At 37.3% G+C, this 17,569-nt stretch overlaps 1 protein-coding gene across 1 annotated transcript; it reads right to left on the bottom strand.

Annotated features, from left to right (window-relative positions):
* Positions 1–5,519: 5,519 nt before the first annotated feature.
* On the bottom strand, positions 5,520–10,028 carry LOC121763007 (nuclear transport factor 2-like). Its single transcript, XM_042159050.1, has 10 exons — positions 9,752–10,028; positions 9,471–9,563; positions 9,237–9,374; positions 8,756–9,035; positions 8,443–8,672; positions 8,034–8,202; positions 7,827–7,948; positions 7,457–7,522; positions 6,491–6,557; positions 5,520–6,209 (listed from the first exon to the last, which is right to left on the bottom strand). The coding sequence occupies exons 2-10, from the start codon at positions 9,534–9,536 to the stop codon at positions 5,923–5,925; spliced, it is 1,425 nt and encodes a 474-aa protein (XP_042014984.1). The 5' UTR covers positions 9,537–9,563; positions 9,752–10,028; the 3' UTR covers positions 5,520–5,922.
* Between the last annotated feature and the right edge of the window lie 7,541 nt (positions 10,029–17,569).

Genomic DNA, 17,569 nt, shown 5'->3' with positions numbered 1-17,569 from the left:
TCCCAGTGCATACAGTCGATGGTCCCTAGCATCCCAGGAAAGCCGTGAACCGTCTCGTACATCTTCATCATGCCCTGACAATCAACAACAGTCGGCCTGCGCAAATATGTGTCCTCATAGGCCTCCACAATTCCCCTACAAAATCTCTTCAGGCACTCCCGACCTGTTGTCTCCCCGACGTGGAGGTACTAGTCGAAAATGTCGGCCGTGGTGCCGTAGGCCAACTGACGGAGTGCAGCCGTGCACTTTTGCAACGGTGTAAGTCCGGATCTGTCGACGCCATCTTCCCAATACGTCATGTATTCATCACGTGACTCCAACGTCCGGACAATGCTGAGAAAAAGGTAACGCGGCATTCTAAACCGGCGGGGGAAAATAGTCGGGCCCCACCGTGGTTGCTTGGCAAAATGGTCTGCAACCAGACGTTGGTGAGCTGCCGCGTGGTCACGTCGGACAACCGTCCGACGTCGAATAGGCCTGTGGATCCGCTCCGCCGCCGCCTCCTCGCGCTGCAGTTCGGCTAAGCATTCCGCTATGGCCTCTTCAACGGCTGCATCTAAGGCATCCCCGGTCGGACTACCTTCCTCCGAGGAACTAGTGGTGTCATCGTCGTGGTTCATTTTGGTATGTAAGAAAGGTAGAAATGTGAGAGATGAGAGAAATGAGAGAGGTGAGATGTTCGTATGAACAAGTGAATGAGAAACGAGGTTTGAATAGACAAGATTCGAAAAAAAAATCAAAAACGCATGCCATCGTCCGCGGAGCCCACAATGGTGCCCGATGGCGCGGACGATGGCCTATCGTTCGCGCTTCTTCCGCGCCCGAAGCTTAGGGCGTGGGCGTAGGGCGTGCCATCGTCCGGGCACCCACAATGGAGCCATCGGGCGCGCCCGAGGACGATGGCACGGATCGGGCGTGCCATCGGGCGCCCCATTGTGGGTGCTCTTACTGAAGAAATATTTGGACATACTTTAGCTGCGTCGATGATGCATAGAATTATGTATTTTTTATTTTTTAATTTTAATTATATATTTTATTTTAATAATTTAACAAGAAAAAACAAAATAATAGTAGCAAAATTTAAATAGTGTTAAATACTTAAATGCTTAAAAGATTTAAGATCATACATTCTACCGAACAAGCCACATTTTATAATATTTAATTAATTTCTTCCGTCCATATCCTCAATAATCATACTCCCTTCGTCCACAAAGTGTTGTCCATATTTGTCATTTTGGTCAGTCCATAAAATATTATCCACGTTTGCTTTTTTATTTTTTTATAAATGGATTTCACTTTTCACTAACTCACTACAGTCACATTCTAATATAAAACTAATATATAAAAGCATGATCCATATTCGACTATCTTTTTAGGGCTTGGATCCCCTGCTGTGCTGCCCTCCACAGCAGGGGCTGCTGTTCCATACAGCATAATATTATATAATAAATAAAAATAATATTTTAATTTTATAATTCATGAATTAAATATTATGCTGTATGGAACAGCAGCCCCTGCTGTGGAGGGCAGCACAGCAGGGGATCCAAGCCCATCTTTTTACACCTCTTATCTTTAAATTTCTTAAAATCCGTACCGAGTCAAAATCTGCACAACATTTGGTGGACGGAAAGAGTATCATTTTGACAATTTTTCAATGATCTAACAACCCCCAATATAGTGTATATCTTTTTATATTATTGTTGTATTCCCTCTGTCTGTAATGTTGTCCACATTTGACTCGGCGCGAGTTTTAAGAAATGTGAAGAAAAATGAATGAAAAAATTAGTGGAATGTAGGTTCCACATTTATATACTAGAAGTTTTATAATAGAGTGTGAGTGTAAGAGCATCCACAACCGTACTCTTGCCAGCGGCACGGTTGTGGGCCCGACCCCACTTTTTCTGCCTGCTCTCTGGAAAGAGCACAACACCCACAGCTGTGCTCTTCCGCAAGGACGAACACAATTAATTTAAAATTCAATTAAACAATAACATTTCAATAATACTAAAATTCATCAAAAAAACCTAAATAATTATACAAATGACAAATAAAATAAAAACGACATAATTAAAATCCTAAAAAATAAAAAATTACATAATTAAAATACTAAAAATTAAAAAAAACACTACGCGTTGCCGAATTTCGCCCACATGTGTTTGATTAGGTCTTCTTGTAGTTGATTGTGGATTCGGGTATCGCGCATTGTGTGTCTTGTCTCGATTCTTTGGCCGACCGTCGTATGCTCGCCTCGGCGTGGGGGAGACCTCGCTGTTGAGCTTCCGGCTTCGTCCTCGTCGTAGAAGCTAGCCGCCCTCGGCCCTTCGTCGGCTATAATCATGTTGTGTAAGATAATACACGTGAACATGATGTCGGCGATATTATTCACGTACCATAGCCGAGCCGGGGACTTCACAATGTTGAATCGGGCTTGAAGGACCCCAAAAGCTCTTTCGACATCTTTCCGTGCGGACTCTTGACGCTGCGCAAAAAGAACCCATCTCAGGTCGTGCGGGTTGTTGAACGTCTTCACGAAAATCGACCACCTTGGGTAGATACCATCGGCGAGATAGTAACCCATGTGGTAGCTATTTCCGTTGATGGTGAAGTCGATCGCCGGTGCTACACCATTCATCACATCAGTGAAGAGTGGTGAAGAATATAGTACATTCAAGTCGTTGTTGGATCCAGCAACGCCGAAATATGCATGCCAAATCCATAGGCGGTAGTCGGCGACCGCCTCAAGGATAAGAGTTGGGCCGCCGCCTTTGTGACCGCTCAAGTGTTGCCCCGTCCAAGCAGTCGGGCAATTCTTCCACCTCCAATGCAAGCAGTCAATGCTGCCAAGCATTCCGGGAAAGCCATGGACTGATTCGTGAAGACGAAGCAACTGTTGGCAATCATCGGTGGTGGGTGCCCGAAGGAATTCATCCCCGAAAGCTGAACGAACGCCCTCGCAAAAATTCTTTAGACAAAGGATTACAGTGGACTCACCGATATGCAAATACTCGTCGAAGATGTCGGCCGTTTGCCCAGTAGCGAGTTGTCGGATGGCACACGTACACTTCTGCAACGGCGTGATACTTTGCCGCCCGGCTACATCTGGACCTGTTTGGAAGAATTCAACACGTGCGGACAATGTGTTGACAATTCGCATGAACAAGCGCTTTGACATGCGAAAACGGCGCCTGAAGTAATCTGCCGGAAACCGCGGCTGGTCGGCAAAGTAGTCGGCAACGAGCCTTTCGTGGGCTCTCTCCCGGTCACGATGAATGTAGCGCCGATTTGATCTGGTTCGTTGAGGAGGAGGAGCGGGGGTATTCGCCGCGACATATGCTTCGTAAGCGGCAAGATGTTGTTCGTAGTATTCTTGTTCTTCGCGTTCCGCTTCCGCCATAATATGAGTGAAATCCATTTGAGGTTTTGAATGAGTGATGAATGTGTTGATAGTTTGTATGAGAATTAAGAATGAGAGATGAATTGATGTGATAAATGGATGATGAATGTGTGTATTTATAGATGATTTTGGGGGGAAAAATAAAAAAAATCAAAAAAATTCAGAAAAAACGGGAAAAAAAAGACCATATTTTTGGGATTTGGAATTTTTTTAATCATTTTATATAATTTAAAAACAATTTTTAAAATAAAAAAAATAATTCAAAGGCAACGGCTATGCCGTTGCCCAATCATAAGCCGCCACGTCGCTAGTGGCGCGAGCGCAGCGGCGGCGGTCCTCGTCCTCGCCGCTGGCACGGACGGCGGCCTTCACTCCCACCACCGTTGTAGATGCTCTAATAAGTTAGTGGAAAGTGTGCTCCATTTACCAAAAATGGAAGAAAAAAAAAGTAAAGTGGACAGCAGTTTGTGTACGGACCGAAATGGAAAAAAATAGACAACATTTCACAGACGGATGGAGTAATAATAATACTTGTATTAAAACATTTTTATTGTAAAATTATTCAAAAAACACACAAAAATGACAGGTTGTAAAAATACATCAAAAATAATAAATCACAATAATTGAAATGCGATTTTTGCTGGAATTTAAATTATTATTAAAATTGGAGAAATAATTTTGTGAATTGATAGAAACTTTGGAATTTGGATTGAATTGAAATTTTGAGAATCGAATAATATGGTAGATAGTAAACAACAAAAGATACTAGAGAAATAAAATATCGTAGCTGAGGAGGATTATATGAGGATAAAAGAAAGGATTTTTTGGATGTAAAATTTTAGCAATTTGATCTCTATTTATGAAAGAATGAAAAAATATTAATTTTGGCCGTGAATATTAAGAAGGATTATATAATATACTTCTTCCGTCTCATTCAAGATATCCACAATTCTTTTAGTTAGTTTCATATTTTCTACATTTGGAAATAAATTTCTTTCTTCTATTTCCTCATTAAAATATTCAACTACAGTTTTCTCTATATACTTCTCTTAATAACTTCTCCTAAAATATTGTGTCACTCACAATTATGAATATCTTGAGTGGAATGGAGAAAGACTATTAAAGATATTGAATATCAAAAAAATATTCAAGCAACAATGAAATTGCGCCAAAAAGCATAATATCATTGGTAATTGTATAGAATAATACTAGAAGAGAGAGGAAACCAAGTGGTCTTTTTCGTAGCACGGTAGGAGAGAGACCATCTTGGATTTTTCTTTTTTTTAAATAACATTGATGAGATAGAGACGAATAATATTTATTTAGTATTTTTGAGTATACATAAATGCAGAAAATGAATTGACCATCTTGGACTTATATTCTTAAATAACATTTAAGAGACGAATAATATTTATTTAGAATTTTTGAGTATACATAAATGCAGATAATGAATTCTAAGATCTAAATGTTTAACCGTATACGTAATTCTAAGATTTCTTTGAATTTTTGTATAATTGAAAGTTTTACTTGTCAATTGTCAATTAATATCAAAAGCAATTCTAGACAATTGTCAATTAATATCAAAAGCAATTCTATTACTCTCTCCCCATGTTCCTGAAAATTTATCACATTTCATTTTTTATTCATCTCTAAAAATTTGTCATCTTTCACTTTTATCATTTTTAGTAGTGGACCATATACTCCACTAACTCATTCTCACTCACATTTTATTATAAAACTAATATACGAGGTATAAAAGTAAGACTCACATATCACTAAATTTTTCAACCCACTTTCTATTACATATCTTAAAACTCGTGCTGGATCAAATGATGACAAATTATAAGGAACGAAATGAGTAGTTTTACGTGGCAACTGATATCAAAAGTTAAAAACTGAAGATCCTAATCAGTTACTATTACAGAATAAAAAAAATTGTATTTTTGGATTCACTTGACAAATTTGATGGTATTGGGCTTGTGCGTTTAATCAATTCTTAGACAACATAATCGCCCAATATTAAGGCCGCCCGAATTTAATCATTGTACTTTAATAGATTAAAGCGCATATTCATTAAAATTTCGACGAGATTCTAAACATTAATTGAATAGCATACCTAACCAAATTCATGAAAAATAATAGAATAGATCTGAGTCTACAAGTAAATAATAGCCAAAATAGTTCCTCATTTAGAGACATTACAATAGAGAAAAATGCAGAAAAATGATACCTTCAAATACCCAAAAAAGGAGAAAAAATTGTTTGAAGAATTCAGTTACTTCTCCTTGGGCCATTGACAGTATAATCTACTAAAACAAAAACCTACCAATCTCGTCTACCGATAAATTTATACCCACACTGAGGAAACTCAGAAACAAATGAGTTAGAAGAATGGCCGAAGAATAATTCAGTTGCACACGTCACGCTGCAGCTGAACTGCCAGAAAAGAAGATTCCGACGAGGTAAAAACTAATCTTGAAATGGGAAGAAGAAGGGAATAACAGAACCTAACTTGGAGATACGGCTCTTCAAGCAGGGGCGGAGACATGAGGGGTTGTGTTTTTTGTGTTGCCGTTGGCCATCCCAGCAGCTCGGTTGGCACGGCCACTCCCGTTGCTATTGATGCTTTCGGACCTTTGATATCCATCACGGTTTGCGGAACCTCCCCGGTTTCCACCCCTGTGGCCAAACTCACCCCTGCCGTTGAAATCACCCCTATTATATCCCCTACCACCACCATAGCCACCTCGTCCTCTAACTCCATCGTTTCTGAACCCAGAGCCCCTTCCTGATGGGAACCTTCCCCTGTTGCTTCCTGCCTCACAGAATATAAACCGTCACAAAGATAAGCAATGATCAGATATGAATGTTCATAATCATTTTCAAGTTAGACGTTGATCTAGCAGTAGCTCAATAAAAGTCTAAGATGAGTGCACATCTTCAGAAGTCCAGCAGAAGGCAAGACGAAAGAGAAACTAGAGCCACAGTGCATTATGCAAAACATCAACCAAATAACTAACGAATGTGAACGTGCAAGCAAAGAACAGTCGGAGTTTTTTCAGGGGGGGGGGGGGGGTTGGAACAGAATCCACTTACCACGAGAATTCGTAGACCTCTTTTCCTCAACAAAGGCTTGACGCCCACCAATTGTTACTGGAGAAGCCTGTAATGTGAAGATGGTATGAGAAATGCAGAACAGCAAAAATAACCAATGAATCATAATATTAAATTTAGAAAGAAAAGGAAATGAAGGCAACAGTAACATAATGAAAAAATAAGGGCGGTTCAGTGGGGTCCGTAGAATTAGGAATTAGGAAGTGGAATACGAGAGGCATCATTGGCGTTGATGGTTTATGCTATGCGGGATCCAAACAAAAGTTAACATCGTTGACACTTGACCACCACTAACCAATTCAAATCAGATTGCCATCAATCCTCTCAACCAAAAGATACCTGACCAAGTGCTTGAGTGAATGTAAAAAATTATGTTTCAGATATTGCATCCAAACATTTCTTTGGAAAGATATGGTAAGGAACTCCCAAAGAAAAAAATCATAAGTTATACTCTCTCCATCCCACTCAAGATGTGCACATTCTTGAGTGGCACAAGATTTTAGGAGTTGTTAGGTGAAGTAGAGAGAAAAATATAGTTTAATACTTTAATAAGGAGAGAGGGACTTGTTTCAAAATATAGAAAGTGGACATCTTGAGTGGGACAAACTAAAAAGGGTAGGTGGACATCTTGAATGGGACGGAGGGAGGAGTATATAAATAGAGAGCCAACGACCTAATATATAAGTTCCTAAGCTAATCTGACATGAGAAAATGATACCTGAATAAATCTGCCAGGCCAAAACTATATCAAACAAACAGTAAGGCATGCTACAATCAGGGAAAAAACAGAACAGTAAAAGCACTACAAGCAAGACAAACTATGAAATTCTTTCTCCAAGCAATAGCCTTCCACAGTAACCAGTCAATAGCCTTCCACAAACTATAAGGTATAGAAAACCTATATTTTGCTCTTATCTTGCACCATAGCATAGAAAGTAGAAACCATACCTCAAGGGCTTTTTGCATAGATGTTGCCTCCTCAAATTCCACAAAGCCAAAACAAAATCCTTGTTGCTGCAGCAAATATATAATGATGTAATATACTCCCTCCGTCCCATAGTAGATGTCACACTTTCCTTTTTAGTTTGTCCCACAAAAGATGTCACATTTCCTCTTTTAAAAAAAGTTTCTTCTCACATCAATTATAAAATTATATTTTCTCTCACCACTTAACACACAAAATAACATCTCCTAAAATCCCGTACCATCTCCCAAGTGTGACATCTACTATGGGACAGAGGGAGTAAGAAATTGTACAATAGAAAAATATGTTATTTATCCTTCCATAGTTAATGAGAATCATTATATTAGAACATACTCTGTTGCTTCTAACTTGAATTCCATCATTCTTTATGGTCCCAAATTTGTTGAATATATCCTCAAGTAAAGCTTCAGTAGCATTCATGGGAAGGCCCTTTATGTATATGGAGAACCCATCAGCTGCATAAAACAGATAGACATGTCAGTTTGTACATTCTAGAAAGATGATCCAACCGAGATGCAAGGACTGCAGCCAAAGACATGCCTTCACCCTCTTGGTTATGTTCATGATCAAAAACATCTGAATTGGAAACTGGAGCATCTGGCGCCGGAATAGGATTAGGCTTCACTTGGTCCAAGCTCTTTGGGAGAGCTTTTCGGGCAGCAGCAGGAGGCGGCGAGAAAGTTGCAGCAGTTGCCTTCAGATGCATCACCTGGAAATCATGAGCCAGGATAGATAAACGTGGGGTAATTGGAAACATAGAAACACACTCTTGTTATACTTCTACAAAATTGCAAGCAATGGGCAGGAACAAGATAGAAACAAGATGAACCAGAGTCAGATCACAATAGATTAAACAAGGTATGAAAGTAAAGTAAGTAATGTGAGCAACTAGAAAGGAAGGACAACATGAGCTGGTTTATTTCTTGGAACTGCTTATGGTCACACTTACAATAGAAGCATAAGACTTCTTTGGCGCTTCGTCAATTTTGGCAGGGGTTTCAACCACAGGCTCTGTATTATCCTGAACCTCATCAACAACCTCCGGCTCAGGAACTTCTTCTTCTTCGGTAACCGGCAAGTCCCCGTTCTCTGGTGGGTTGTACACTTCTCCAGAAATAGCTTCTTCTGCAGATGGTGCGATCTGCTCAGAAACATGGTTCTCCTGAACCGGGATGGGAACTGTTGACAGGAAACAAGAAATATATGAGCTCAACCTTGTTGAGAAAGACAAGATGCCAAAAAATTCTGCACAAGTAACTAACCTGGCTCTTCAGGAACAGGAACTACAACATCAGGGACCAATGCTGGGCTAACACCATCGTTATTCACATAACGGAACATGTCATTCAAAACAAAGTAACCCCGGTCTTGCGGAGCAAGGAAGAAAGATTGAGCAAAGTGCCTAACTTTGATGCCTTTTCCTGTTAAATAGCCAGTCACCAGAACGTGAACTCCACCATTAAATGATTCTTGAGAATCTACTGACTTAATCTCAGCTTTCAACTCCTCGTAGTTGAGCGAAACGATTTTTCTGTTGATGGCCTGAATAGTCAGACCACGTCATCAGCTAAAGCACGTGGAAAACCAACATTTTACAATCTCAACAAGAATTCTTTAGCACATAGGCCCTAGAAAATCTATATATTTTCACATTGACAATTAACTTATGTTCAGCACAGCTATTACATAATTTACATTACACCAATCCAGAGAGAGAGAGAGAGAGAGAGAGAGAGAGATTACTTGCATAGTGGTGGTTATGCTCATGGAGCCATCCTCCTCGGAACGACCAAGCTTACTGATATCCTGATAAAACTTGTGAACAAGCTCTGGTGACTGATGCAATATGTGATAATACTGCGACACAAATGCGTTCCCAACCTATCGCACCAACAAAATCGATAAAAAGTTCAATTACACGAGAAAAAAGCTACATCACTAACATTGAATAGAAGGAAAACTGAGAAGCGAACTCACAACTTGGGCAGTAACTGGTTGCTGGGTCTCCGCCGCCGCTGCCACCTCCGCTGCTGGTGCTGCCATCACTGATCGACAATCCAAAAAATAGCCCTGCGAAATCCCAAACCACATGAAATAATTTTTTTTTCCAAAATATCATCTAAATCACTTCCGCAACCGTGAATAAATGACAAACCCTAGAGCTTTAAAAAATAGGAGTAACAATCAAATTCGCCCTATTAATAGGAGAAGAGGATAGAAATGATTGGAGGTTTAATGATCTCCCGATCGGATCGTACCTGGATACGAAACGGATCCGAATCAAAGAGCGCGGAGAGAGAAACTGGAGGTCGGTTATTTCTCACTCTACTTCTGGATTCAGGTCGGAATCTGTGAAAGCTCCGACGAGTGATTTCCGCAGCACCGGCGGTGGTTTCTAGGGTTTAAGAGGCGAATGAGGTGTGGGATTGGTGGATCTCGAATGGTGTTGTTGAGGTGGGAAAAAGGGTTTCTTTAAGATTTAATCAATATGTATATACTATGTGTGTGGGAGAGAGAAAGAGTTTCTTTTTTTTATTAATTTTTTTTAAAAGAGAACGAGTTTTTGGGATGGGAATATATGGAGTATACCAATAATTTAGGGTTGGTGGATCTATTTCTCTATTTTAATTATTGTGTACTAAAATTTTCTAAGGTAAAAATACTCCGTACCTAACATAGTTCGGCCACATTTGATTGCCTAGGTAGAGTAGGAAAAGGGTTGATACCAGCTTCAATCATTTGTTTGGTTGTCAAGAAAGTTGCTTCCATGAGCCCAAGAAAATATGTAAAGCCCGCACTCGGCCCGACCCTCTAACCTGGTTTTCGCGATAAGTCTAACCCACCAATTTGATGGGTTAGTGTACTATTTACCCATGATACATAAATGCCCTCTATTTCACATCTCTCTTTTCTCACCATCTATTTCTCCGGCCCTTCCCCCTCTATGGCTTGATCTAGCTAGACATCTTCTGCGTGATCGTTGTCGATTACATGGACTGTGATTTTGGTTGTTTTATAGGCGGTAGGGCTCTCTCTTGGTGGTAGCTATGATTTTCTTAGAACGTGATATTGCTCTGGCCGCTGTCTCCATTCTTCTATGGAGAGCAGAATTTTGTTTCTTATGCGAGCCTTGCATGAGTCTCTGTTGAACCACCAAACTCTCGTACTTGTTCTTGATTTTGGGTCTCAGTTCACCTCTCCCGTGGCGGTAGTGGTGCGCCGCTGACAACCACCGTTGCAATATGAGTGTTGTGCTCCATGGCTACCGGGCTGGATCTGGTGGGCGGTGACAAGTTCAAATGCTACCCTTTGTCGATTCTCTTATTTGCGTCAATTTTTGCGGGGTTGTGATTATTGCAATCGAGGATCTGATGGGAAAATTCTATAAATGGGCAGTTCTGGAAAACTGCTTCCATGAATGGGTAGTTTTTTTTTATTGTTTCTAATAATGGGTGTTATGCATTCCAACAATGCGTTTTTAAATACGGATTCTAAGAATGCGCATTAAACTATCTCAGTTGGAATTTTAAAATCGCAGAACATAACTCAGAATGTTCAGTATTTATATTTTTCGCGAACCCCTTCCAAAAATGCCACCTTTTCGTCCAATTCTTGCATAAATCGCCCAAATTCGTCTTATTGTTTCTTCCTAAATGCAAGTTACGTGCTTTCTTCATAATTTAGCATCATGTTCATAGTTTATGGTGAAAATTAAAATTCTATGTTGTTGGTACAAATTGTATGTTCAATGTGTGTTATTAACTACTAGGATTTGGTATGTAGTGTTCTTTTGAATTGTTAATTAAGATTTGGTATATAGTTTATTTTCAATTATTCAAATATTGAGATAAAGTTATGTATAGATTGCAGGATTATGGATACAGAATCTGTTTGTGTCCTTTTATATTGGGATGGAAAATAGTAGAAATAGGAGGAATTGGTTTGTCATATGAGCCACCCGTGGCAAATGCATACCTTGTGTTAGATAAGTTTGTTCCATACAAAGAGTTGGTTAACAGAATATGTGATTGTATTGAAATCAATGTTAATGAATATATGATTACTTTGACATGGAAGCGTGCAATTCAAGTGGGTAATGGATATAACTTTGTGGGCATTCAACTTTGCGATGCATATATGAGGGATATGTTTGCAACAGCTATTCAATCAGGTCAAATTGAGTTATTTTTTTACTATCAAGCTAAGTTAGCACAACAACGCACTCCACAAACGGTTGTTGTCTATCAATCTAGAAGGGCACAATGGTAACTTCAAGATAGAGTACAATATGATGATGGACCATCTGGACATAATGAAGTTAGTCACAAGCCAGCTAATTTTGGGGATGTTGGGCCTGGTTTTTGGGATGGTGGACTATCTCCACAGAATGAAGTTAGTAACGATTCTGAATCTGATGACTCCGTGTCAGAAAAATCAACAACTCCACCTGAATTGAGTGAAGAATCAGAAGCAACCCAAGATGCATCTGACGGTGAAACATTGAATGTGCCTCGTAGGTATGTCCCAGTAGTCCCTAAAGAGCAAAGTGAGCAGGAGTATGAGCATCCAGGGTTAGCTTATTTTCGTACTCTAGTGACGACCGAAGGTAATTACTATTAACGTAACCATGATGATTCTGAATCTAGCAGTTGGTTTTGGGATGAGAAGAATCCTACACGGATTGGGTTAGGAACCAAATTTGATACCAAACGACAGTTTGGTATCAAAAGGATACAGAGTGGTGGAAAGTAAACAAACAGAGTGACGGCGGCGGCAGCAGGTCGACGGGAACGGCGGCGGCGGCGGCGAGGAGGCGACGGAGTCCGAACAACAGTGGAGGTTCAGAATGGCGATTATGAGTTCTGTTATGCGATTTTAAAATTCCAACTGAGATACGCATTCTAAAAATGCGTAACACCCATTGATAGAAACAATAAAAAAAAACCACCCATCCATGGAAGCAGTTTTCCAGAACTACCCATTTATAGAATTTTCCCAGGATCTAAGCCTCTTGCTTCGTCAGCCCCCTCCCTCTCCACGGTCGAAAATCTAGGTTCATGTAATCAATTTTGAGTTTCTGTTCGATTTACGTTTTATGGCTTTTGCTTGATTTTGGTCATCTATCTAGACTTGCTCGATTTCGATTTTGTCTTCCTTGGGACATAGAATTTGGATATGAAATAGATTTTGTTGCCAAATTTTATATCAAATTTTGCTATTGGATTCTTGAATAAAATTAGGTAATGGATCCTTGAGGCCATGGAAATATGGAGACGGAGCTGTTGGATTCTTGAAAATTTTCTATCAAATTTTGATTTTATGGATATCAATTTCATTATTGACATACTTATTTATACAAAATTAGATTATTGAACTAATTTATAAAAAAAATTGAGCTAATCTTAATTCATCTTACAAAAATTGATTATAGATAGACCTAATACACCTTTTATCAGTCATAAGTTCTAGTATAAATTAATATATAAACGGATAATATAACTAATTTATTAGAAATTATATATTTAAGATCCATAAAAGAAATTAAATACATAACGGTATTTTCGTCCTTACAAATTTTATCTGCAAAAATTATTTTGCTTATCAAACAAATAAACTATTTTGAACTAACTTACTTTAGTCCCGAAAGTCCTATCTATCTAAAAAATTTGAGAGACATTTGATCTTCTTTCTACCAGCCAAAAAAGCCGATTTTATAGATATTATTGTAAATATAAAAAAAATTAGGAAAATTGATCAATTTATATTTACTTTTCTCAAATATTCCAAACAGCGGACGAACAAGTAATTTATTGATCAGTTCTCTTATTAAAAACAAGTTAAGTGCTATTATAGGTAGGGGTGAGTATTTAGTTTTCAATTTGATTTTTGATTAAATCGACTGAAAAAAAATTGAAATTTTATCAAAATAAAATTAAACCGAACCTAATTGTCCAAAAAACAAAACCATAAAAACTAAATTCGACTACAAAACCGATACGAACCAAAGAACCAAAATTACACAAATATATCCAACGAATGCGAAATTCAAAATCGCACAAATATAATATAAAAATGAAAAAATCCAAAATTAATTTCTTATAATTAACATCAAAATATATATCGTATCAACTAATTTACGTATCCAAACAATTAAAATTTTCATAAAATCTAACTATCATACTAATATATATTAATACTATAAATCAACATAAATAAAGTTGAGAGATTTCGGAATATAGGTCTCAATTCGCTGACCTTTCGAGATTTGAGATTAAATTCGCTGACCTTTCAGAAAATGAGATCGACACATGCAAATTTTTCAGAATAAGGGATTTTTACTTTTTTTTTTTATCTCTTTTCTCTTCTTTTCTTTTCTTTTCTTTTTTCTTATTACATCTCACACAATATTTATCAATTGACTAAACTACCCACCATCCAAATTCTGAAAAATCAATAGGAAATAGGTAAGTTGAAATTTAATAAGCGAATAGTTCACGTGTTGTTTACTTTGATCATCTATGCCACTCTTTTTCCTGATGCAATATAAGTAATGGTTTCTTTTCTTTTTTCTGTTGTTCTTTCTTTTCTCCTTTCTCAGTTATCGACACAAGCTGCTCTCCCAAGGGCATAAGGACTCATCCTTGAAAATATATGCAGAGAGACTTGTAAGTTTTATGTCTCACATATGTGACATGTGATAGAATTCTAAATAGAATTAAATTTTTCATATAATACTGGAATTTGGTATAAGACACATTTTCCCTAGTTAATTAACTTTCAATTAATTACTGTATTAATTGGAATGAAAATGGACGTATAACCAATTAGCCATAATGTATTCCCTAAATCATACTCCCTCCGTCCCGCTTTAGGAGTCCCGGTTGAGTTGGGCATATGTTTTAAGAAAGTGTTTGAGTGTGTAATAAATAAATATTGTAGTGGATGTTGGGACCCACTTTTAATTGAGTGTGTAATAAATAAATGTTGTAGTTAATGTTGAGACCCGCTTTTAACACTTTTTACTTACTTTGTAGGCATTTTTTATTAGTTTATTTCAAACGGGACTCCTAAAGCGGGACATCCTAAATTGATCAACCGGGACTCCTAAAGCGGGACGGAGGGAGTAATTAGTCATTAAGTTTGACTACTATCACGTTCCTATGTTGATAAAGAAAAGGAGAATATATGAGTATATATATATGTGCGGATTTGATTGCCATTAATTGGCAAAATTGTGGTAGTCATTATAGTAAAAGGAATATTTTATTCTTTTGATTACTAAGGAAAGAAAAGAACGCATATATATATATATATAGGGATGTATTCATTTCCTTTTTGTATCTTTTGTTCTTTGTTCTTTTTAATCTCAGCCCCACGATTTTGTCATCCGACGATTAGATTGGTGACACGTGTCATTTAATAATGCAGATTTTCAGTTGAATAATGCACACCGACTAATAATGCACCATTATAGTGTAATAATGCAGATTTTCAGTTGAATAATGCACACCGACTAATAATGCACCATTATAGTGTAATAATGCAGATCATCTGGACAGTTGATGAATGAGATCTAACGGCCCATATTAAGAAGAATAAAGGATCTAAGGGATGAATCTTTTTCACATCTTAGATCCTTTTTCCTTCTTAGTATTACGCGTTAGATCTAAGGCATCAACGGATCAGATTGATTCTATAAAACTGGTTCCGTGTTGCATTATAGAAGGTGGTTGTATGCATTACAGGGTTATTATTGACATTTGACGGAAAAGTAACTGCCACATTTTGGTATCTGCGAATAATGCACCACATGGTCACGAGTAATGCATATAATTGACTATATAATGCACAATATGTGAACTGCAATGCATACGAATAAGATGTACCATGTTATGATGTTTGGACACACGTTTCTTGTTTCCCCTAAGGGTTTAATAAGCTTAGGGGCTAGGGTATAGTATGTAGACACGTATGTAATCTTCACATGGTAACGAGTAATGGATATAATTGACTATATAATGCATAATTTGTGAACTGCAATGCATACGAACAAGATGTGCTGTGTTATGATGTTTGACACACGTTTCTTGTTTCCCCTAAGGGTTTAATAAGCTTAGGGGCTAGGGTATAGTACGTACGCATTAATAACAAATTATAAAACGATACAAATAATTCACCAAATTGTCACGAGTAATGGATGTTATTAACTATATAATGCACAATATGTGAACTGCAATGCATACGAATAAGATGTACCATGTTATGATGTTTGACACACGTTTCTTGTTTCCCCTAAGGGTTTAATAAGCTTAGGGGCTAGGGTATAGTACGTAGACATTACTAACAAATTGTTGTTATTGGAATATACGTATGTGCATTATTTGGTTTAGGTAGTGCATTATGTAGCTGTTAATTGTCATTATCTCAGTATATTATGCATTATTAGAGGTATTGTGTATATGGGTTAATCAACGGATTGAAGATTACATACGTGCATTTAGTAATGTCTACGTACTATACCCTAGCCCCTAAGCTTATTAAACCCTTAGGGAAAACAAGAAACGTGTGTCAAACATCATAACATGGTACATCTTATTCGTATGCATTGCAGTTCACATATTGTGCATTATATAGTTAATAACATCCATTACTCGTGACAATTTGGTGAATTATTCGTATCGTTTTATAATTTGTTATTAATGCGTACGTACTATACCCTAGCCCCTAAGCTTATTAAAGCCTTAGGGGAAACAAGAAACGTGTGTCAAACATCATAACACAGCACATCTTGTTCGTATGCATTGCAGTTCACAAATTGTGCATTATATAGTCAATTATATCCATTACTCGTTACCATGTGAAGATTACATACATGTCTACGTACTATACCCTAGCCCCTAAGCTTATTAAACCCTTAGTGGAAACAAGAAACGTGTGTCAAACATCATAACACAACACATCTTGTCCGTATGCATTGCAGTTCACATATTGTGCATTATATAGGCAATTATATGCATTACTCGTGACCATGTGGTGCATTATTCGTAGCGGTTTCCAGCCATTATTAGATTACTATTGTACCCTCATAATGCACAAAATAGGACAAATAATGCAATACGAGATTAATTACTCAATGTTGATCTTGACCGTCCATTTCTCTAATCTAATGGCTGATATTAAGAAGGAAAAAGGAGGAAATATAGGAAAAGGAAATGAATACATCCCTATATATATATATATATATATATATATATATAGGGTTTTGATCTATGCAAAACTGGATTTAAATACAGAAATGCAGAACAATATCATAATTAGGGCACTTTTAGGTCATAATTAGGTAATTTGTAGGTCATGCTAACAAAGCATGACCTAAAACGATCTTAGTATGACATTAAATCCAAATATTATAATATGACCTAAAATTGCTTAATTATGACCTTCCGTGTTTTTGGTTAATTATTGACCATTAGATCATCTAATCCTAGGGCTGAGATTTGGTCTGCATTTCTGGATTTAAACACATACTTATTTTGATCATCTCCCTATATATATATATATATATATATATATATATATATATATATATATATGGTCATGTTAGATTGAGATTTTTTTAGCTTAATTGAGAATTGAGATGCATTTTCAACTACTCATCCACAACATTTTCGAAATGTCAACTGCAAGTAATTTATGTCAATTCGGGGGTATTATCGTTAATAGCTTGCACATCAAATGTCAACAAGTTATAGTTGACATTATATGTGTATAGTTGACATGAATTGTATATGTAGTTGACATTATATGTGTGTAGTTGACATGAATTGTATATATATTTGACATGGATTGTACACATAGTTGACATTATATGTGTAGTTAACATGAATTGTATATATAGTTGACATTATATGTGTGTAGTGGACATGAATTGTATATGTAGTTGAAAAAAAATATATTAAAAAAATTAAAAAAGTATTTATTGAATAAAATGTACCATGAAATTACCATTCTTCCTTTTTATAATTAATTAATCTAAAAATATTTTCCATGTGGCAAATTCTGGACCACTCATTTAA

The sequence above is a fragment of the Salvia splendens genome, chromosome 13, assembly GCF_004379255.2.
Source record: "Salvia splendens isolate huo1 chromosome 13, SspV2, whole genome shotgun sequence".
In the NCBI taxonomy this organism is placed as follows: Eukaryota; Viridiplantae; Streptophyta; class Magnoliopsida; order Lamiales; family Lamiaceae; genus Salvia; species Salvia splendens.
Note: the sequence above shows the minus strand (reverse complement) of the source record. Positions and strands in the feature narration are given on the sequence as shown.